This window comes from Zootermopsis nevadensis, unplaced genomic scaffold (genome assembly GCF_977971745.1).
Source record: "Zootermopsis nevadensis isolate Lab colony 2312 unplaced genomic scaffold, Znev_1.0 Znev_ptg000002l, whole genome shotgun sequence".
Classification (NCBI taxonomy): Eukaryota; Metazoa; Arthropoda; class Insecta; order Blattodea; family Termopsidae; genus Zootermopsis; species Zootermopsis nevadensis.
Window position 1 is genome coordinate 18,820,190 of NW_028259134.1, and position 24,434 is coordinate 18,844,623.

General features: G+C 41.0%; 2 protein-coding genes across 8 annotated transcripts in view; both read right to left on the reverse strand.

Annotated features, from left to right (window-relative positions):
- LOC110836293 (uncharacterized) overlaps positions 1–24,434 on the reverse strand; it is a 377,965-nt gene that overhangs the window by 104,539 nt on the left and 248,992 nt on the right. The gene's annotated exons all lie outside the window — the stretch shown is intronic.
- LOC147875098 (uncharacterized) lies at positions 13,522–16,857 on the reverse strand. Its single transcript, XM_087356916.1, has one exon. It carries the CDS (start codon positions 16,756–16,758, stop codon positions 14,743–14,745), a length of 2,016 nt encoding a protein of 671 aa, XP_087213042.1. The 5' UTR covers positions 16,759–16,857; the 3' UTR covers positions 13,522–14,742.

A 24,434-nucleotide genomic window follows, 5' to 3' on the forward strand; every position in this document is an offset into this window, starting at 1 on the left:
GTCCCTGCGTTGCTAGTCGGAACATATATCAAGGTAAGACACCCTCCCTTATTTATGGGGTGGCTGAAAGAAGAGGCTGATGTTTACAGGGGTGAAATATGCTTCCCATTAATTGTTCCCACTGTAAATGTGCCGGGTCACGTATTTACGATTTCTGTCGCTACAGGACGCGTGTTCGTGGTCTGATAGTTTTAATGCTCTACAGTCTATTAATTGCACAACGCAGTTTGTAGCACCGAAGTTTCTCGACTGAAATCAAGTGGACAGAATACGCATCGCTGAAAGGCTGAAGGCACTTATTCAAATATTACGCTTCACCACAGGGGCAATGTCTGCCAATGGATGTGAAACTTGATCTCTCGTCCTTTAAGAGAGCACGGACTGAGGGCGAATATCATGAGACGAATAAATGGATCTAGAAAGCAGGAAGTAAGTAACAAGGAAATGGAGAAAATATAATTCATAACGAAGAACTTAATAATTTGTACTCTTCGCCAAATATTATTAGAGTTCAATGAAAATGAGTTGAATGAGCTTGGGGCGGGTGAATATAATCAGTAGAAAATATTGTTCTAAAACCTAAAGAAAAGCGTAAATTTGGAAAAACCTGAGCTTAGATGTGTTCCCTGATTACTCTCGTTCTTTCCTATTTTCTTCGCTCGTGTTTCTATTTTTCCTCTCCGCGTATTTCCTTACATTTCCCCCTTTCTTTTTATTTGTTTCTACATTCCTTCACCTGCCCATTCAAGTCTGCCCGATGTGAAATATAAAACAAATGCTAAAGGCGAAGCGAGCAAAGGTTATACAACACCGATACTGGCTAGAATGAAGTTCACCTACAACATTCAGTGTAGATTCCTCATAGAAATCCATGCAGTGGTTCGGAAGGCGGAGAAGTCTTGTCCAGACGCAAGGCAGAGGCGTGCCCAAGGTCATTCTGGTGGTTGTAGTCGAATATTGAGGATGTAGGCTCATGAAGAAAACCACAGAAATGAGGCTGATCCGTCTTTAGAACAGAGAGCGTCTCTGGATCCAAGTTCTGCCATAAACAGGCAAAGTGGAACGTGTTCACCACGACAGAAACCCTGAGAGTCAATGTAAAACAATTCCCTGTTCACTGCACATTTGGCAACGTTAATTCGGTCTACAGGTCTGCAACAATCTCAAGAGAATTGTGAAACATAACAGGCGTTGTGATGATGTACCGTAGTTGGGAGACACAAATTTCATTCTGTACCCGGAGCAAGATATTCTGAATTTCTTCGTAGAGGTTTTCAGTCCAACTGCATTCTGTTGGATATTATTTACTCAGTGACGACTATTCAGTTAGTCAAGATATTCCAGAATGTTCTCACAGAATGCCTATATTCATGTAAGTTTAATTTCAACATTTTCATTTCTGTGGGAAGTCCAGTTGTCATTTTGGCTTTTTGTGTCGAAAATTTATATCACTATACGCTACTAACAGAGTCCGTACACGTCGTTAGAAAACATGTTACATACAAAGTAGACTAATTATGCTAACATATCTTTAACACTACTTCGAGCATATTTAGCTCGAATTTCATTTTGTTCCAGAAAATCTGCTAATTAATTTTCACTCCGCTGAAATAAACTGTATCAAATACAACTCTTGCTTCATATTACAGTTCTTCTCCGTTAAATTCTAGTAATACAATGAAAGGTGAAAACAGAGAATAAATAACGAGACCTGTTATGTCCCTAAATCAACACGAGAAATTAATTACCCGAAAACCCGGCCGGCGGTTTGAATTCGCAAGGTGAGCAAATCGAGTTCTCATTACACTGGTTTTGCCTCCAGGCAGTCATTGTAGAGAGATTGGGGGGGGGGGGGGCTCACTGTTCCGTAACCAAGCAAGATTAGGAGAGAGAGAGAGAGAAAGGGCTTTCTTTTTTACAGTCTCAATTATAAGAACAATGTAGCACAATTTTACACAGTGATCGTCACAACGAATTATAATTACAGGCAGGGCGAAGGAAGAACACGTATCTCGATTTCAACAGTCATCATTTATCGGCTCATTCTTTATCGGTAATAAACTATAACAAATGCAGTATACACAACAATATGTGCTACATACCTCGCTTATCTCATCTTCGTTGACTTGATCACCTAATATCATTTGGTGTGGATTATAAATCAAAAATCTCCTCATTACGTAACGTCTTACAGCATCCTATCGCTTTCTGTCTCTTGGGTTGGAATGTTACTCAGAGATTTGTTCTCAAGAATCAAAGTTACCCCCACACCAAACTTGTTAAATTTGCACATTTTAATTGTTAGGGGGGGGGGGGGTTAAACAGAAGCCGGTGAAATATGCTGAGCAGGACTGTACGAAGCATTCCCCGAATTATACCTGACGTTAATTTCCACAATGGACTGGACGAAGTCCACTGAGCATTCAGTCGACAAGGTCGCGAAAAATATTGGACTGTATGCATGCACAAAATATTGAATATATTGAAATCATAGGAAACTCTGCGATTGGCTGGAAAAATGACAAGTCCCCTTCTTATTTAAAATAAACCCGGCCAATGACGAATCATTACGTTCGTTAACTAACATCTGGCAGAAACTACTAAACGATTAAGAAATTCCGGGATATGTGATAAATATTCTTGAGCATCCTGTGCAGCCAAGTTCGGGCCCAGAACTAGTCATATTTTTAAAAAACATTCAAAGTGGATTGTTTGTCCGCGGTTGGGCCCTTTTCGGACATAATCAGTCAGAAGCAAATGTCGGGCCGCTCGTTCGTATTAGCGCTGTTAAAACTAACTTACTTTTACAGCTCTGAATAAATTGTATTTCTCCATATCGGGTCGTAGTTCGTGGTAAGGGTGGGGGGGGGGGTGTGGTCGCCAGCTGCCGATGACGTGTGGCGACGTGTCAGCTGGGGCATATAAACTGCGGCGTGCTGTGTGAAAGACCGGAATAAGGCACTATACATGTAACTAGCACAAACATAAATACCAGCGCCGCGAATATTAGTATATGCTCCATCAATTCGACAAATTCACACAGATTTTAAAAGTCAAATAAAACTGTTCCGTTTGTCTACATTGCGAAATGGAACATAAAATACTCGCCTAGAGCACGCTGTGAAACGTTGCAACTGTCGGTAATTATTTACCTAGTCATATATATTTCGTGCCGTCATGGAACCCCCGGGGGTCATAGCCGAGTTCACCGGATCATATCCTGAGCAGCATTTATCTAAAACTTACTTTAATATCGCCATATTTTTTCCTATTATGTCTCCGAAGTTGTTGAATTCCCTTAAAGTTTTTCTGACCAAACTTTCATTTGCATTTTTAATTTCTCCATTTCCGCTACATGACTCGCCCCACCCACCAGGAAGACGCACGAGTCGACGCTCACAGATTATTCGTGCACATGTTTGTGTTCTGTCGTCCTGTGTAGGTAAAGGCCTTGCAGCGAACGATACAATGCGCACGGAGTTATGCCAAATGCGAACAGGATTAGTGTTTCATAATTAAATCCGAATAAAATGTAGGATTCAAGTTACGAAGCCATTTAATTATTTAATTTTTCCCACATCCTGTTATTCTTTCTCTGTTAGTTCTAAAGTTCTTCTACAGCATTTTGTTGTTTATTTTATTTTTTGAAGCTCTATCAACTGCTGCAGTTATACGTAACATTGCATGAAATACATGCAGCCATATTTTTACGACAGTAACTTATAGAACGAAGCAGCCGTAGCCCGTCCTGGCTGTTGACCAGAGTAACTGAGGAAACCCAAGATAAAGACTCGGTTAGGAAATCCTACCTTTAGGCCGAGGTTGGCCCAAGAAAACCTCGAAAACAAAGCAGCTTGCCATTTTCGAATTATCGTGTGGCGGAAAAATCTGCTGGCCAAACAAGCAAATAAACGTCCCGGCGATGAGTACGAATTTAAACGAATACATGCACAATACGTGAGATAATTGCCACTGCTGCCAACACAACTCGTGACAGGGCGATCAGTCTAGTGGACAAATCACCAAATTACATGCCGAAGCACGGCGTGCTGACAGCCCGCAAATAAGAGGTCGTTCTACTTCACGAGATTTAAAAATAGGCCCTAAGACGACGTGACGAACGTCCGATAAACATTCCATCATCTCTGGAGCAAGTGCCAATGAATGTAGTTCCACACAGGGTGGTCCCAAAGTCGCTCTTCGAATGACAAATCTAATTGCAAATTATTTCGACGGGTATTCTTAAAATCTGCGAATTTCCTATAAAATCTGATCAATAAACTGAGTGAATAAACAACTAGTGTGTATGCCGGTAAGATAAATTTCTGAATGTTCTTCCACGACTTTTCTTGTGACATACGTATTCCACGTTTAATTTCAGTTTTGTTTATAGAAATCATTTCCGCTCTGCTTCACTGCTTGCGACGTGACAGCAACGCAGGAATTCTGAAAGGACGGAATGAGGCGCTAACCGCATGGAGTCTTGGCGCTCGGCTGGTGCGGTGTTTTTCGAAAATAATTGCAACACGAGACTCAATACCCGACGGACGTCGTCAGCGGCCGGCCCCCTTCACTTTGATCGGCCGCGCGAATAATGCGAGGCCTATAGAATACCGAGATGAATATGGCGGGCCCTTGGCTCGGGTTCCAGGTTACAAACGGCTTTGACGATGCTTTTTGCAGAACCGGAGCCATTAACATATGTACCTGGAACCCGTGATATTTACTTCAGATTCTGGAGGCAGAACAGCGTAAGTTACAATGCCCGAAATTAAAGGAAGACCATCAGGAGAGAAAAGCGTGTAATGAAAAATAAGACAAGAAGCGGAGAGTGAGTGGAAGGATAAAAGAAAATGACGATAACTGAGAAATAATAAAAGAACTGCAAACATAAAAGAATAAGGAGGGAACAAAAATAAATAAGAGAGGGAACGGAAGAAAGAGTGGAAAAGAAGACGAAATAAAAATGATAAGGAAAGAATGATAGGAAATAAAAAAGCACCAGTGTGCTCTTCTCCGACACTCCGGCTTTTTATTGGATTCTTGCCGCTCATTTATACAGCTGATTTCAGATGGAGGAAGAATTGTAACCTATTGTCGAGCGGCCGGCCGAACATTCAGGGGTAAAGAGGTTCGATCGCCTGCCATATGACTCTGCGCCCATACGGCCTTTCTTGGTAAGGACAGCAGCTAAGTCTTGGTTTATGTAACAACGCTGGATTATCTACAGCGACTGTTTGAAGAGGGATTTACGAGGAAACAGAAATAAATGTGGTCATGCCAAGGAATTTTCCTTTCACAAACTGAGAACTTCTAGAGATCAAGGGTGCCGATTTGCACCGTATCAGAAAATCTCGAATTCTCCTTGATTCAAACAAAAAAGTTCCTGTCTTTAAGCCGCGGACGACGCCATTTATCCATAGGATATGAAAGGTGAAAGATTAATGGACGCTCGCGCGTGGGAAAGAAGGGGTAACTGGCTGCTGGTGAATGCTCTTGTTGTGGGAGCCTCTCACGAAGCCGGAAGGCTAATCCAATGCGCGAAAAGTTATACTTCGATTCACATACTGATGCTCTGCCGAAGACAACGGGCAAACGTTTAGTGTCCGCACTGTTTGACTATTTTCCAAGCTGCAACAGAGGTTGCTCTCCATTAACTGCTCGAAATCTAACCACGTTTTGAGTGCCAGAGGGAAGAAACTTCCCTGACACCTCTTGATATTATCACTCATTAATCTCTCGCTTTTTATCACAGTTAAATGTGATACGAGTTGGGATTTGTCACTTCGGAGCTATTTGATACAGAAGTTTAATCCACGCAAACAAGCCAACAGGACGAAAATAACATGATACTAGAATTTATAATGGAACTCGAGTTCTCAACATTCCCACTTCAAAGCATTCACTGTCAAGAATGCATTGTCAGGTACTTGAAACAGGCTTAGACTTCTAACAGGAAATCACAGTCAGACTGATATCATTTTGATACATACAGAACTGTACTCAAAGAGCCATCTACTAGTAGTTTATCGACGTTTCGGGGGTGCTTGCTGCCTCCATCATTAGGGCGATGAATTTCGTTGCGTAATTAAGCCGTGTGGCTTACTCATCGCCCTGATTATAGAGGCAGCAAGCACCCCTGAAACGTCGATAACTACTCCTCGACGACTCGGGGCAACAACCCACAAGACAGCCAGCCATCTTCATATTCGCCGCTGTGAGAACTTCATATCTCACTCACTACTGTACTCATTCATAATCGGTGTTAAATAATTTAGAGGTAATAACCGTGGTACTTATCATGAGTAAAGAGGTCGGTTTAACCTGTGTGTGTGCATGCGCATGGAAGGAAGAAGAAGAATATGACTATATTGCTTGGCTCCCCATTACCTTGCCATCTTTGCAAACAAAACGGACAATACACCAATCACCATAAACACCACGACTAGACGAATAGGTACTTCAGATAAAAGCAGCAATGGCTTCCGTCTGCACGTATAACACATTCGGAGAACAGAAACCCATCTTTGAAGTTCTGACGTGTCACAGCAAGTTCCTGAATGGCGTATTCTTCAATGTCGCGCTTCCCATTTCAGCTACTAGTGACATCTGTCAGGTATCTTCTGTGGTAGTCTCATTTTGGTTTATAGCAGAAATTAAAATTGGAAAGCCTGTACGTTACATTTGCTTTGATTCCATAACCTCAGTAACGACATCTATAAATCTCGTCTCTGTTTTATTGTCTGTCTGCAAAAATCGTAAAAATACGAATTTTGTGCCGACTGTACGCCTTGACAGATGTAAGAATGAAACTGCCTGCCAACTTTCTTTTCCGAGGTATAATCGCTTTCCTATGGGTCAGAGCAAACTAAAAACTCTACTCTCGTCAGTGGTTCCATCTCTTGACCAGTCCCCACTTCATAATGAAACATGCAGGTCCATTACTTCGGAGCGACCTGTCAATCACTGTAATCACCATGGCAACGCTCCCACTTGTTACCGTCTAGCACAGCCCTCCTCCTCTACCTCCTCCAACGCGTACTGTGGACACACTCTCCAGAGTAAAGGTAGCCGGATCTTTCTAAGTCCAAGATCACGTGACACCTCTTCACCTTTTCTGGACAGCAATCTTAAAATTTAATAAGATAACAGAGGCAACTTTCTAGAAACCGAACCAAACATCAGCACCACTAATAACAAAGTCAATCCTCGCATCGTGCGCCATAAAACAACTGAGAAATTATTCGAAAATCATGTGAAAGGAATAACTGCAACACAGAAGTTGATCTACATTTCGCGGCAATGAGGTCCCCTAATTAATTAGTTAATATTAGTTCATTTTACGGGTGAGTGGAAATACAGTTAGAATGAAACCAAAAACTAATCTTCGGCCAAAGCTGTCAAGAAGCGAATACGTTTACTTGCTGATCACTTCAAGTAGTTATGATAAAACACGAAGACATTTTTGTACAAATAATTAACTCGGATGCTGACATGAATTATGTCAAGTTCTTGAAGTTAGTTTTAAATTAATTACTTTTAAACGCAACTCTTGTTTGTAGCAACATGGCCGTGTTAATGAAAATGTAATTGAAAAGCGTGTTTGGTGAAGACCTCAAAAACGTAGTGTTCCTGTGCAGGCAGTTTACCCAACTTTCGTGTTCACAGGTTAAAGAACTTTGGGCACTTCGTTAAATATAATATTCTGTCACTCATATGGACCCAAAATTCCATTTTTGTGTTATCCTCTCTTGAAAAATGCCTTCTAACCTGTTTATTTTAATAATTCGTCTCTTCTCCCTTAAATTTTATAACATTAACTGTAACCTGATATTCTTCAACGAAAGTGGCTGTATAGCATTATGGAGAAGGTCAGAGAATTATTTCCGAACACTGTACTACGACCAACTTACAAGCAGACAAGAAAATAATTACTTATTTATGATATTTAAGAAAAAAGAAGAAATATTTTAAGTTGTGCAAATGGCTCTTCATGATAGACCAAGCTTCCGAAAAAACAATTAAAACAAATGTGTTTAGTAATTGTTGGCGAGTACTTCAGATTGGAAATTTAATAACCATAACATTAACACGAACTCCTTTACAATTGGTTGGTAGGATTGAAAGCTGAATCACTAGTCAATGAGGAGTTTAAATTCAGCAGGAAACATGAAATCACTTGTTCACTCACGGTGCCAAATGACATCTCGCTGACATGAAATACGTCAGACCTAAACAAACAGCAGTAGTATCAGGACTATCAGTCATCTGCATCTTACCCGTGTCTCCTCCGTTCTGTCATCACCCTGTATTAGGAACGTTTCATTACGTCGGATAATACCGCCCAGTCATCGAACCAAGCGTCTTATCCAAAGCCTTCTTCGCAGTTCTTACAAAGACGAAAACGCATTTTAACTTTAAAACTGACGTATTGGTTCCTGAAAGTTCTTAGAAATGAAAATTATACCTGCATTTCCCTGTCTTGACCACAGACCCAGGAGTAAACACGCAAAGCTAAGCAAAGCAAACCCGCAACACGCCATGTAGGTCGCTTGGGGGAGGGGGCCGTTATAAAGAGGCGGTATTAGGAAAAATAAGATATAAAGATACGTTATATGTGAAGAAATATCGTGTAAAAGAAACGAAGGGAGGAAGGCAGGATTAGAAACCCAGAAAACTCAAATGCAAATAAAAAAGGATAATCACGAAGAAAAAAGGTACGCAAGACGAAGATAAAGCAGGAAAATAAGTTGAAATTTTTTAATGTAAAAATATAGAAAAGAAGGAAGGAAGGAAGGCAGAATAAAATATTAAAAAACATATTTTAAAACTTATATCTTAATTGCATCATGCTTGTGTTTCAATACAATACTTTTATTTTCCGTCGTTTACACAAGCTTATTGTTAAAATCATATAAAATTTCACATAAAATTTCACATAAAAATGTAAAATGTAACAATTTTATGTGAAATTTTATATGATTTTAACAATAAGCTTGTGTAAACGACGGAAAATAAAAGTATTATATTTTAAAAGTTTACTGTAAAGAAATAAAATAAAGGCGATCAGGTGACCTGTGACGCAATAAAGCGATCTTGTATTCAGGTCCCGAAATGACGGCGCTGATGCAGCAACGGGCAATTTGAACCCACTGCCCCAGCATGCAAACTACCCGCATCACGCGGTGATGGTCCGTCCGTGATTTCCGTGAAATGCTGGTTTCCATTATTATTGCTGCGGTGGAAATGAGGCCACTAACGGGTCCTTTGTCCATCCCCCACACGACACATAAGTGGATACGGAGCAGCGGCGGAATTATATTGATTGGGTAAGAAAATCCTGTTCCAGTGCCACTTTGTCCACCACAAATCCCACATTGACTGACCAGGGCACGAACCCAAGCTACTTCGGTAAGTAGACTTTCATTACAACGCGATCTAGCGTGTCTGGTAACCCAAAATAATTAAGTGTTCCTGTTTCAGACTCATCGTCCTTTTCTGAGATATGTGTATAACTGAATTGCACAGAAATGAGAAGAATATATCCCATACACGCTGGTTATTAGCAGTTACAATCCTATTTTCATCCCGTTTTGTTCTAAAACACTGTACACTGTGTAGGAAGAAGTATATAAATATTCAATACAAAATTTAACACTGTGTATATTATATTAATAGGGGAGGCCGGGGCACTTTGCAACAAATTTCAGATCTTTTTTTCTCTCAGTTGTATGTAGCGACTCTATATACGAACTGTCATTATTAACATCGTCTTACCATTACATTTTAAAAGCTGAAAGTACACGCACATTAAAGCCGTGATCACGTAACATGTATGCAATGAACGTAGCCCACACTGACATGCAACAGAAGTACAGTGCGACTCTTATTGGAGAGAATTTGCTAATAAAATGCTGACACACGTAATTGGTTCAACTCGGTTTTGCAGCATTTTGTTAATTTTCCATTAGTGAGATTTCGAAGATCAACTCGTTGGCTCTTAAAAACGTTAAATAAATAGCCAATCAACACGGTCTGACGGTGATATTAAACAGTAAACAGTTGATGAAGGTCGAAATCGAGTGCTGTCTGTGGTTAAATGCATAAATTAATCGTCTGCAAATTCACAGATCAAAAATTAATTAAAACGGACTGTAATCGCATTATTTGCCAACACAATGTAATTACATTATCCATTTCCTGTGTGTTAAATGCGTAAGTAAGGATTTCGGAAGAGAAGACTCGGAACAGATCCACACGAAAATATTTCTGTTTTTTAGGGTCTTGATAGGTAACTGTAGTGATTAAGTGAACAATTTAGAAGATTGTATTTGTATAACAAGGAACTTTGTAATTATACAGGTCACCTTGTATTATGATTTCTGTCTTCTGGGTTGTTGCGCTGTGTAGTATGGTCGATGTTTACCAACGTTTCAGAGGTCATACTGCCTCCGTCATCAGAGTATGGAGATTTCTGGGTTGTTGCTCTGTGTAGTCTGGTCGATGTTTACCAACGTTTCAGAGGTCATACTGCCTCCATCATCAGAGTATGAAGATTTCCGTCTTCTGGGTTGTTGCTCTGTGTAGTCTGGTCGATGTTTACCAACGTTTCAGAGGTCATACTGCCTCCGTCATCAGAGTATGGATATTTCTGTCTTCTGGGTTGTTGCGCTGTGTAGTCTGGTCGATGTTTACCAACGTTTCAGAGGTCATACTGCCTCCGTCATAAGAGTATGAAGATTTCTGTCTTCTGGGTTGTTGCGCTGTGTAGTATGGTCGATGTTTACCAACGTTTCAGAGGTCATACTGCCTCCGTCATCAGGGCGATGAATCGATTAACGTTGGTAAACATCTACCAGACTATACAGCGCAACAACCCAGAAGACAGAAATCTCCATACTCTGATGACGGAGGCAGTATGACCTCTGAAACGTTGGTAAACATCGACCAGACTACACGGCGCAACAACCCAGAAGACAGAAATCTTAATACTCACCGCTGTGTATTGTTAGGACAGTCAAATCTATGTCTACAACGCTATGAAGGCCTGGGAATTAGGACAGGACGAGGGGAGACCAGGTACTGACAGAGACCTTGGCGGCCGAAACCTCTCTGTATTGCATGTATTCCGAGTAATCATTTTCGGAACGGCGGAACTAAATTGTCAGCGTCGTCAATTTCATTTCCATTCTGTACAGAAAATTCCGCCACCTTATTTTCCTTTAATCATAATGGTGACGGCGGGTGGGGCAGCTGGAAACCAGTCTCCGTGAATATCACAAATGGCGCTAGATCAATATGTTTTCTCTTCTTTTCGGAGAACTTGTCGTGAGCTGTGATTTGTTTGGGAGCCCGTGTGTGTGTGGGGGGAGATACTAGCAGAGACAGGTACCTGCAATCAATTCTCACCCTCTTACAAACCTTCCAGTGAAAGCAGAGAGAGTCTGATGGCAGGCCTTCCATTGTGTGGGCCTTGAAAATCATCCGCGAGAGAACATTCCAATAACAATCACACAGCACTCGGAACTGTGTGGACCCACAATTACGTCCCTCTGTTTAAATAAAACCCAAGTTCTTTCAGATTAAACGGGGGAGTACCCGGTTCTAATCTCAACCGTAACACTAGCCGTAATGTGGTTATTCGTAATTTCATCAGTTCTTTCATTCACTGATAATACCTTGAAACACATTACAAAAGCTTCTTTCCAAATTCCTTCTGCAAATAAACATATTCTTATTTCTTAGATACTAAATGACATCTGCACTTTATATGGAGCCGTTGAATAATGTACAAAACATTTTGACCTGTAGTGCAAAGAAGATAATAAAATATTTATTCTTGGTCTATTTAATACAATTGTTTAAAATATACAGTTATAGTTTAATAGAGTGATTTTTGTGAGTGAATCAATGAAGACGATGCGAATGGCAGCACCTATCTGGTTAAATAAATAAATCTTGAAACAAACTTGTGGCAAGATACCCAGTCTCAGATCCAAGATTCGATCCCAGAAATCACGAATACAAAGGACTATTACTTAGTGCATCTTACTTTTGGGAGCAGGTGGAGGTGAGCTTTCGGTTTAACGCTGTGTCCACCTTTATCCGAAGAAAATTATTCTTGCCAGTTGTAGCACTACTACAAACTACAATGTGGTGAAGTCAGAGATGCGGTCGGTTCAGGATTTTATTCTATCCACTCGCCAGTTTCGGTGTTAGATTTCGCCCTGCTTCAATTCCGATGTGATTTTATGAGGTGAATATAGAGGACATCTTTGAGAACGGCTCTGCCTCCAAGAACACACATAACTTAAGATAAACAAATGGTATTTATTCTACACGCTAAACAAAACGGACGCGAGCGATTAACGGATTAATACCGTTAACTGGTATTAAAAACGTTAGAACTGATAACCTCCCGGAGGAAGCTTAGAGTTATGGGTGACAATTTCCATTTCTGTAACATGCAGAATTCGGAAGACTCGGCTTTCGAGTTTATATATGCGGCCAGATTACGCAATGGCGCTTCGTCAGCTTGATGGTTGTGACGCTGCCAAGTAATCGCATGGGACACTTAATTCAATTCTTTCATCCAGAATCAGTATTTCAAGGTTTGTAGGTAATCAATAAACCTAGCCAAAATGAGACTCACGCTACAGGCACGTGATTCACAAGTTTGATGGAGAAACTGTTCATGATTCACGTCATCATGTTTCAATATTCTCGACAGTATTCAAAGCTAGCGTAGAGTGCAGCAGTGTAACACGTGCGTTTTAAAAATCAGACATTGCTCATGCTCGGATATCAATTTGTAGGAATTGTAGTGAGCAAGCATTTGGAAAATTTCAGTCTGTAGACCTACAGAAGAAATGTAAGTTTGGGTAAGCCAGTCACATCCCTCATGGATGCTGAAATATAAAAAGAAACCAACTTGTGGCGCCATACTCTTCTTGGCGGCTGTCCTAAGCATTCGGTATCTTCGGAACAGAAGAACATCGCATAAAAGCGGAGGGCGGTGGCCACCGGACGACAAGGACACTGTAGAGTCGCCACAAAAATTTGTTCACTGCCACGGTGGTCTAGCGGTCAGAACACTAGCCTTGTAAGCCTGGGGTCCCGGGTTCAATTCCCGGTGGTGCTCAAATTTATAACTTGTGTTGGGCAAGGCCGTGGTCTAGGCATCACGGAGTTTTCCTCCGGGGGCTTCCCCGGTTTCTCCGTGGCATCCCAACAATTACTCCACTCACACACAGAAGAAGGCAATGGCAAACCACTTCTGATCATCTCTGCCAAGAATGTATATATGTATGAGCAGGTCCCTGACAACCTGAAGAGGTTGGAAGGATCCTGTTCATGATATATGGACCTGTCGTCAGACAGAACACTACAAAAAAAAAATGTGGTGGGAGAGAAAGCAAAAGTATTTAAATTTTTTTAAAAAAAATTAGTTCGTATTTCTTGTTTCAGTTATTATGTATATTAATATATTTTTTAAATTAAAAGACTGATGAGCAGGTAAACAAACATAGAAATTCAGTATGTACCTAAGCTGCTGAATAAAGCAATATTTAGGCAAATGTGTGGCTAATATTATTCGCGTACAGGGAGGAAAACTCCCTGAGCTTTATTGCTATCAAAATAAAACATATGTTGCGAGCAATCTGTTAAGTTCAGATGAATGAATCAACAGAAATTTCAAATTCCACCTTTATATGCATGAACTGTATATGCATTGCTCTTGAGATGAAATAGATGTGTTTTTGAACGCGGTACATTTGAAATCGCACTATGTCTACAGCTTGGAAATATCTACATTATTCGAAAAGAGAAACATTGTTTGTGCAGAGCGTCAAGCAAGCTTTCAGTGAAACGAGTTACAAATTGTATGTTGCCTGCGCCATATTTACATGAGAAAGTAAATTAAATATTTTCGTCTAACAGAAAATATGCGACCTACTGAATGTTTACATCGCACTCGGTTCTTAGAGTGTGTCGGCACGGAAACTCGATTCTAAGCAATACAAATTCGATAGTACTGTGATTAAGTGTGAAAGTCTTACACAGTACTGCGCCAACTGGCATGTACTGCAATCGGGGTAAATCCGTGCAATCAAGATCCGTTAGAATTTAACGGCGTGGGTATCAGAGAGGTGGGAGGGGTAACGGTTAAGAAAACAAAAACTGACCATTCTGTAAAAGTTATTTCCCAGCGGCAATACTTCGTTGCACGTTGTCTCATTTACCTATGACAGTAATATCTATGGTTTGTATAGTACATGCGCTTGTTTCCCTTATACAATACTATACTATACTACCTACTGACGTAGGCAAAACTCACAGATTTTCCCGACTACAGTAATGCCTTCGATCAGACTATTCCAAGTGACACAAACAGATGTAAGCTAAAATTCTGGCTAATGAGTTACTGTTGGGTTATTTAAACAAAATTTATAAAATTAGACAAACTTAGATTAAAACATCTGTTTCGTACGCCTTACCTTTAATAGAACATGTTCAACGTAGAACATTTCACTCACATGTGACTCACAGGTTACGAAGACATTAGCTTAATTGCACAGGCCAGGACACAATGTCTCGTCAACACTGGCGTTTGAATGAGGTCCTGCCTCTGTATTACATTTGTAGTTACCAGTAGATGCCCCCAGAGTCGGTGATGCGTGCAAAGATACTCGGCCGTTCCAGTATAATGCCCAAGGTGTCGAAAATGTGTTATTAAATAGCTTAATAAGCGGTAACCTCAGCGGGATATATGTTCCTCGACTTGGTGATGTGTACAAAATTGCACAGTAGTTCCAATATAAAGACCAGAAAGCTAAGACCACAGCCAACGACTAGGAACGTGAAGGCTACGTAGAGGTGAGACATGGAAAACACGAAGAAAGTGATGGGCGTGTCTTCAGTTTCAGGGTTCCTGGTGAACTTCTGTCTCTCTACTATCAGACTCCACCAGAAGTTAACCAAGCCAGCCTCCATGATGCGAAGAATCACGTCGTTCACTGGTCTAAACAAGGGATTTCCCTTCTGCATGAACATGGTGATGAGGTAGCCGCTTATCTTACCGGGAAGCCGGCAAAGTAACGAGTCACCATTCTCGTCCACAAACTTGTGTTTGTAGTAGTCAAATTCTTGAAAATCCAAAACTGTTGCTGCATCTCCAATCGTCGCTGTTCTTCTTGAACACGCTTCGAACCCAGGACATGATATCCAGCGAGATATTATCTGTTTCTCTCTTTCCTCCTCGTATTTAAACAAGTCAAGATAGCCGTTATCAAATGTCAGGACCAAATCGGACGCCAAGAGTTCTTCGACATCTGAGACCTGGTGCTCCAGACCAGGATCTACTAGGAAACTGGTGAAATATGTCTGAAATACTGTAGTCAGAGCGAAACAGCTCCAAATCCAGACACAGAAAAATCCTCTGAGAAAGAGGGTGAGAGGCATTCGGCTCACCCCTATATTCAGCAACACAGCCAAAACTGCCTGAAACGTTCCGACAAAGCTGCGGTACTGTGCAGTCTCTTGACGCTCGTCTGGAAATTTGGCGATTCGCCACACAACAATCACTACAGCAAAGAAAGACACGATAAGAGCAGCCCAAACGGACAGTGTGAACGTCCTCACGAACACCCGCCATCTAGGGCGTGGCCTGGCGCATTGTACGTACCAGTTGAAGCCCGATTCAAGGTAAGAATGAGTTGAATCGACGTGCATTTCGAAAAAGAAGTTCTTGGCAAGTCCACAGAAACTCACATTTGACCTGCCAAATTTTGCGTCACCAATCACCCCCGTGTATGTATTGTCTGCAGAGGAGAAGTCACCCCAGATATTGTCGTGGCTTGGAATGGGATCGATAAAAGCTGTTGTCATGTTGAAGGCTTCAGCTATAGTATGGTACAATATGACCTCCAGACCATCCTTGTAGGCCACTCTGGGCTCAGTGCTGCCGCTGTCTGACTCGTTCGAAGCTATGACCAGGTCTCCCCAACTTATGGTAGATGCAACCAGAGGACACTGGTTCAAGTTTCTTGTTATCTTCTTTGGGAATAAGTCTGCGTTTTTCACGAAAGCCCCGTTTTCCCACTGGTCCATTAGTACGATATCAGTCACATGGGTACAATGTCTAGGATACTGGAAATGGAACCAGCTGAAAAGATCCACTTTTGTCTTCAAATCTGTTATGCCACTCTGACGAGACAATGACTCAGTTATCACAATAACATCCAAAACCTTCCACTCCCACAATATCGAAAAAACTTTTATTATCATTTCTCTATCCACTTCCCCAGCATTCAAAAGAACCACCAAATACACTCCTTCCGGATTTCCTGCTTCAATCTCTTGAAGACGTCGAACCTGGGAACTGATGCACTTAATCAACGAGTTTATATCTGACCGAATATTTTGTGTTATAATAACATAAGACTTATATTTACGAGAAGCATATATTTCTTCAAAACTAACGGTTGTTCTTTCGTATAAAATGTAGACCGGCCATCGTTCCACTTTGTGTAAATCTTCAAGCAGCTCAGACGTAAGGTTCCGCGTTTCGTCAAGGGTATTCATCTCGTCCCACGGGAAAACCTCGTCTGGAGCTGACAACACCAGGGGATGACCTTCTGCAATGTATCGCCTGATGACACTCACGGTGCAAAGTAACAGCTGACGATGTTTCGCAGTGGGGAGGTTGGCCTGTGCCATGACTTGGGCCACAAAAAGAAGCAGTGTCACTAATTTCATTACAGTGTTGTTTTGCGGGGATTTCAGCTGCAACACAATATGGAACTGTTAATGACTGCGAATATAATTACTAAAAGGGAATGCAAAATCTCATGAACAGTGATTACAACTAAACGTACACACATACAAAATACGAACGTACGGAATTCTCTTCAAAACTGCATAAAAAGACTCACGAAGGGGACTCAATGAGAGATTAAAGAAACAGCTTAAACCTAATAACAGATAACGCTGGCTAAATAACTACTTTCCTGCAACAAACTCGTTAATTATTAATTTATCACAGATAATCAAGATCATATTTTCTATCACTTCTAGGGCAGAAGACTATTTTGCAAATACTTATTCACGAAAAATTGCCGAATATAGATTCTCTCGACTGCCTGATTACATAAAAATAGAATATGAGTGAACGGCTGAGAATTAAACAGAATCTAGGAAATCACTTGGACCTACTCTGGAAACAGCAAACAACGTCACTGTCTAACTAGTGAATGAGGCAATAAACTAATACTGAACATGTGACAGACGACCGTGTGATACATTCCTTCAATTCACTTATTTGAGTGTTTCGTACTAAAGATACAATTGAAGAAGGTGGTTAGTGCACCTTTTTTTTTACGACAGCACGCTTTCAAATCTCGACCCGGAGTTCGGGTAACCAGACTTGCTTTTCGCGGTATTATTCACTTCCTCCAAGCAAGTCCTGGTTACTAGGCTTACCTTAACCTGATACACGACCGATATATTCCCAGAGTTTCGAATTCGTCATTTATAACTGATATTGTTATTCGACTCTATGCAACCTAGGTAACTGGAGAACAGCCATTAAATAACCCAATAATCTTCCAATTAGCATCGACCCCATATAAATGTACCAGTTAGCACTTCGTTGTAACCAACAAACCTAAATGAGGCGAGGTACTCCTTCTTCGACTGATTACGAACACCAGTCGCTGAACACTCTCCGCGCGAAATGAGATCAGTGCAGGGAACGCAAGAACAAGAAACGCGTGTCACTGGGCACTACATACTGCGACAATTTTATATAAATTGAGTCGTGTTGAGTATGAGGCTCGATTTCCGTTCGGGTTAAAGTTTCGCCGGAAGTAATGATATGGGCGAACTCAATAAATTCCCTCTGTTTTGCGGTTGTAAAATGATCATGTCTGACAACAGTGAGAACTAAACCATATGGGCGTCGTTTAATGCACACCCACATTTCTTGTCAGCGCTCCTTAAGAAAGGTTCAGGTCAAATTTTACTTATATTGATTTTTACCGAGCACTGAATATTTATTATCAAACGTCGGGAAGGAGGAGGGTGCCATAATAACCAGAAATTGTTTCCCTAAACATAAATCAACTGACCTTAAGATTGACGCGGTTTTTTTTTTGAATGATAAGAAAATTTGACTAACCTGAAACATTAAAATCATAGACATGGAAGATGCTGGCCCCCAAAAAACTTGCCTGTCCGAACACCTTAAAACGATATCCACTGTGACACATAGCCTAGACGGAACTGTGAGAGACTGTGCTGGAAACAGATTCAGAAAAAACCCTTCTGACGAAACAAGGTTGTGCTGACACACGAAAAAATGGTTTAAAATGAAACACAGTATTGTCACTGGAATCGAAGAATTCCCACGACCATTACTCGAACTCTGTTTCTTTGTGTTTTATATAACAGACAAGCATACAAGTCTTTGTGTTGCTTTGTAATGATGCAGAGACATTGACATTTGCTTTCTCTCGACATCATTTTATGTAAACAAGTTTAATTATGTGTCAGCTGTTCCGTCAACATTTTTTACCTAGTGGCAATCCTTAGTCCACGACGCTTGATGGCACATCACAAAACGTCGTCTCACAAAAGAAACTGTACATGGCCATAAATATGTATCCACATATAAATCCCCGCCCTTTAAGAATGCAGGCATGTGCAAACAGAACCTTGCACGTGTTGAATAAAACTATCGATGATGAACCTGCGTGCGTGTATTATGAATTCAAATTACGAAAAATAAGATACTGTCTTTTTCTAACTATAGCGTGCGAACATAGAATTTCTTATAAAAATTCACGGCACGCTTGAAACCTTGTGGCGTCATACCAGTGATCCGCAGCACAACGATGGCTGAACACTCATACAATCGGGCAAGGAGATTTTTCCGCGGCGTTAACCCTCGCAGCCACGTCTTTTCTTTCCATTCCTACAGAAACACATGTTGACAAATCATGGCTGAATTAAGAGTCTTGCAGCGCCATGGTTAAACCGCCATGACTCGGTCTTAAGAACAGCATACAGCACGTGAATGTGGGCATTTTTAAGTTAGAATTCTTCATGAAAAGCCTTCTGTCGCTCGCGCCATTACAACGTGTGTAGCTCCACACTTACCTCCCTCACGCACCTTCATTTCGCGGTACTTAGGCAAAAGAACCTCTTTACATAATCGGGGAGTTGAGGTCGATTCAATTCTAGAGAAGGAATCTAAATTTTTAGACATTCTGCGAAGGACGGAAGGAGTTGATTCAATTTCGAAGTGTCAAATGCAAAAAAAGAAAAAAAAGTGGAAACCACAGAGCTCTGGAATAACTGAGCGTTTGTTATTCAATAGGAGATGGCTCTGCATTACCTAACGAAGTGTTCTGGCCGAGGGGAGAAAGGCGAAGGTTATGTCGACGAGCATTACTTCCGACTGGAAGTGCTACTTTTAGTGAGCGGTGGAACTGCAAAGCTTCGGTTCATCTTGAAGTTACTACTCCACGAATAGGTCTCCCTTTCCACTTTCTTGATTTGTAATGAAGAAATATTTTGCTACATTACATAATTCGAGAGCTTGCCCATGGTGCCAATATTTTCGATTGCCATTTTCGGAAGACGGAAGACGTTTAAACAATGGTTAGTGCTTGTATTTATAATTTATTTTATCGGGGAGCTTCAGTATCAAAGCCAAACAATTTTACGTTATTCATGAAGGGCGGTACTTGTCACACTAACTTCAGACTTGGGTGCCAGATTTTATAAAACTGGGCAACAGAATAGTGCCCTATTCATATATTTAAACTTCTGCCTTCTAAACACCGACATGGTGGTCGTTCGAGCTACTAAACTAAAAGGATCATGTACGTTTTGCTATCAAGGATGTAAAGATTTGTATATTGATGACATTTCTTTACCTAGTACAGAATTCAGCGATGTGACGGTCATAGTTTACAGATCACTGTAGACAGGCACGTGTAATGGATATGGCGGGACATCAAGAACGCTTTACGCGAACCATATGCAGGCCTGCAATGAATCGTGCAAAACTGACGATGGCGCTGAACCTTGAGACGGTATGCCTTTAATGGAAGCCCAATCACTCATTCGCTGTCAGGCACCCGATAACAGAAGCAGCCGGCCAGACAGTGGATCAGGAAGCCAGAAAGTGGGTGGGTCAGTCACTCCCAGCCAGCTCAGCTCCTTGCAGCAGACGTCCCATCTTTAAATTCTGAATGCTCTTATATCCAGCAAAACCACTGCCTCTCTTTCCGTCATTTAATTCGATTAAACGCTCTCGCTGACTGAATTAAGTTTGACATATCGACTTCCGAGACCAAGCAGTTGGAATGCGTTCCTTTCTGTCATATTTCTCGCAAATACCAGCAACTGTCATCCAATTCAATAAGAAAAGAAAGTATTAATACAGCATAAAGTCCCAGATGTTTCGTGTGAAATGTCTCTTGCTTCTAGAGAACATACTTTATAAATGTTTCAGACAGAATGCTCAGAACGATTTGAAGATATAAAATGCTAAGCAAGACTGTTTACACTTGAACGGACACTAATCTCAAACGCGTTTCGACCTCAAGATGTCATCATCAGCGCGAAACAAATTAATTCATACAATACAATTCAAAAGACTATGGTTTTCTACAGAGCATAAAAAATGTGTACTTTACAAAACCATACTTGTGTAACACTTCACTGGACGTTAATTGCACACGAGTTGGTGTATTAAACTGAGTACTTTGTTTTGCCACTGATGATGACCTCTTGAGGTTGAAACGCGTTTGACATTAGTGAGTGTCCTTTCAAGTGTAAACAGTTTTGTTTGTATGCATGATTTTTATATTTTTATATTCAAATAACATGATATGTAAGGTCTTAAGAGGAAGCAGTTGAGAATGAATTACTTCCAGGAACACTTCGTGATTTGCAGCCTACATACTACTTAGTAATGTGAGGTACTGAGACACAGTGGCTGGATATGTGGCTAAAATGACAATACAATAAATCTAATAAAGAAATGTTACTGAAGTCAGGCCTGTAATTTCTTAAAAACTCGTGCCGACCGTACTCCTTAAATGTTCCAGGAACCTTATTCTCTCAGAAAACGAACCGAAGCCATTATTTCTAACTCCTTATAAGTTCTTGTATATAAATTTAATTTAATAACTTACCTAAACTGCGGAAACATCTGGCAACGAAGCGACTCAGTATATTGCGTAGGTCCAAGTCTTTGTATCCGATCCGAGAAATTGGATGTACGCTCCTTTGATAGCTTACAGATCTATACAAATGCGAAGTAATACAAAAACGCGAATAGAAGTTGTCTCGACGTGACGGGCTCAGACAATTACAAGGCAAGAGTCTGGGAACACGGGCACTGGCATAAAGCATAAGACTATCAGCTAACTTACTGCACAAATAAGTTAATACATCTGTTATCAATTGTGGTCTTCGTTGTTGGTGGTTACCGAAGTTTCGCGAGAAAGCATGAAAGAGAGACACGTCGAGGAACAGGGGAAACAAGTATCAAAAGAAGGAAAGTGAAGGAAAGCAGAATGAACTACGCCAGAAAACTTGAGAAATGTGTTGATAGAGTGTATAGTGATGAGTGTATGTAATATGAGACAGTTAATAGGGGAAGAGATCAAAGACAGACACGGGCGCTAATTGGAACTGAAGTCGGACGAGAACTCAGTTCAGTACCGACCGTAGCATCTGTGAATGCGGCGAGTTTTAACGAGTTTCGACACAGGTCTGCTGCAGAAAATAAATTGACTTCCGACACTTGCAAAGAACAGCAACAAATTATGGAACGAAAGAGGCGCACTCCTGCTCCGATCACTACAACGCATCTTCTCGTTCGCTGTTAAAATGCACAATTCTTTTATTTTTAGTTTCTCTGAAGACGTCGTCCGTCGTTCAGAATACGACGTACATGGCGTCGAATGACATAATTATCAGAAAATAATTTATTCGAAAGGATGTAGCTTAAGTTAGGGTACTATCCCGAAAGAAGCCTGGCGAGACTGAGGAAAACCACGAAAACTTCCGTCAAGTATCCAGGCCAAGATTTGATCCCGGGACGTCCATTAACCCTTCGACCACGACGGTGAGCAGGAAACAAATTACACACATCAGCAGTTTAGCCTTTATTTTCTACGGGCCGTGGTTCCATTCCCGGTATGTTTATTATTGCTGCCGAACACAGGCCACACTTTAACGCTCCGTTTAAAGGTCAATGAGCATTAGCCTTATCGCCTACCTATGGATAAAAGCACGCTTTTAACATACCAGCATGTAGGTAAGGAGCCGGATGTTCCCGGATAAATTGTAAGGCCCCACACTCATTAATTCTTCCAGCTGCTTGTATGTCGCACGCCCGGACAAAAGATTCCGCAGCCTTTCTTCATTTGTTTTCTCCCATCCGACATGACGGTCGCGGTCACGTTCTGGAAGTTTCCTCGAGGCGAAAGCCAAGGGAGAAAGGGAAAGGGCCCCTCCTTTGTTACTTTCGCAATAAAGAACATCGTGCCTTTTAATTTGGAGAGGAAGACAGAAGACTTCTTTGTATTAATCCTGTGTCTATTATCGTTCTTACAAATCTTTTGATGTTCAGACGCTGTATAGCTGTTGGCCATTCAGAGATGTCGTAAAGGCTTCCACAATGACAAAGAAATGCAGAAAAATAAATGCGACTATTACACAAAGACAGGGATCGTGGCGATAAATATTTGATGATGCTCAGTCTTATGTTGGTACGCCTTTCGACATTACAGGCCTAAATGTGATAAACATCGATATACACATTTCTTTTATACAAATAAACATTCAATTTTTTGTCTGTTCAAAAGAGAAAAGAAGCAGGGAGAATAATCTAAGGATTTTATTAAAAGATAAAAGCGTTCTTTCCTAAATTCCATTCTGGACGTTTCTGTGTTGTTTTGTTCACCTTTAAATTATTTCGGCATTCAAGACGTTTTCTTTTTTAAGTTTCCCCCTGTGACCTCGCCATATATCACACCATTCGGACACACTGTACCACTACACACCGACGTATAGCTCAAGAAACATTGCCTCTAATATTCATGGAAGCCAGCAGCTCCGTTATGAATTCAACGCGGGGCATGCTCAGTGGTGACGTGTGATTTATCAGTTACTCATCCCTATCTTATTCAGGCAGCAGCAGAGGCAGCAGTGGGGAACATATTTACATGCCGGAAACAAGTGAAAGAAGAGTTGGTTAGCATAAATTGTTGCACTCATTCATAAATTATCATCAAGAAGGCAGTTTTGTAAGCGCTACTCTCGGAAACGGCGTCTTTTTAAGTCCAGACGAGCAGTACTGTATTTCTGAATACACCTCCACTTGGCGAACTTTATTCTATAGATCTATCCAGGATTTCCCAGGAGGAAAGGTCAATATTCTGGGAGGTCATACTATCGTCATTCTAAGCAAATATGTACATGTGTCCTATTACAAGTACTTAATGAGTCGGCGTTTCATAGAGTGTGAAATAACATTCAGACATCTAAAAAGTTCAATATTATACCTCACAGTAAACACTTATTTATTACAATTAACTACTGTTGAATGCTGTTTTCTCTGTGAACCATGCGAGATCCACAAACACAGTACCTAATTATTACAGCCTCCTGACCATATAAGCTGCCAATAGATTCTGAAGAGTTAATATAAACAGTTTAAAAGTCGTAGAAAGAGATCCAACACCTTCCGTGCCACCTACACAGATTCTTCACTTTTCATGGGGCTTTCGGTTCATGGGGGGTGCTGTCAACCCCCAGCCCGCCTATTATTTCAGCTGGCAAGGTCAGGATTATCCTCCTGTGGCAACATGGTGACGTCTGACAGAGGTGTAGCTAAATGACCGCACCGAGCAAGCTTTAAATTCAGTTCAGAAGTCATGAAAGTCTGCTTTTTCTCTAGGGGCTTTCGTGTGAGTTTGACTCCACATTTCTTTGTTAACAAGCATGTGCATCAGTCAGAACCTCTGAAACGTCGGTCAATTTCTATCAGACTATAAGGCGCAAAATCCCAAAAGACAGTCGCCAGAATACTATGCATTTAAAATTATTCAACTTTTAAAGAAACAAACAGGAGGGCAGAATAATGTAGAAATATGAAGAAAAAAAAAAAGGAAAACGCTGCAGGCATGAGGACTTGGGGGCGGGGGGAGGCGAACCGACCGATATTTAATTTACGAGCCCGAGAGTAAGAGCGATAAGACACTCATCCTTTGTCACGACCCAACATAAAATGCTCCAAAAATATTTTGTTTCCAACTCAGATTTTCGCAGTAGCATCCGATGCCATGATCTTGGAAGCCTAGTTTTACGAAAATGGTCCGATTAGTGTTAGAAAAGCTGACTCCATCGATTTA

Bases quoted from the DNA above. Each gene is read 5' to 3' on its own strand.
- LOC147875098 (XM_087356916.1), bottom strand. From the start codon at position 16,758: ATGAAATTAGTGACACTGCTTCTTTTTGTGGCCCAAGTCATGGCACAG.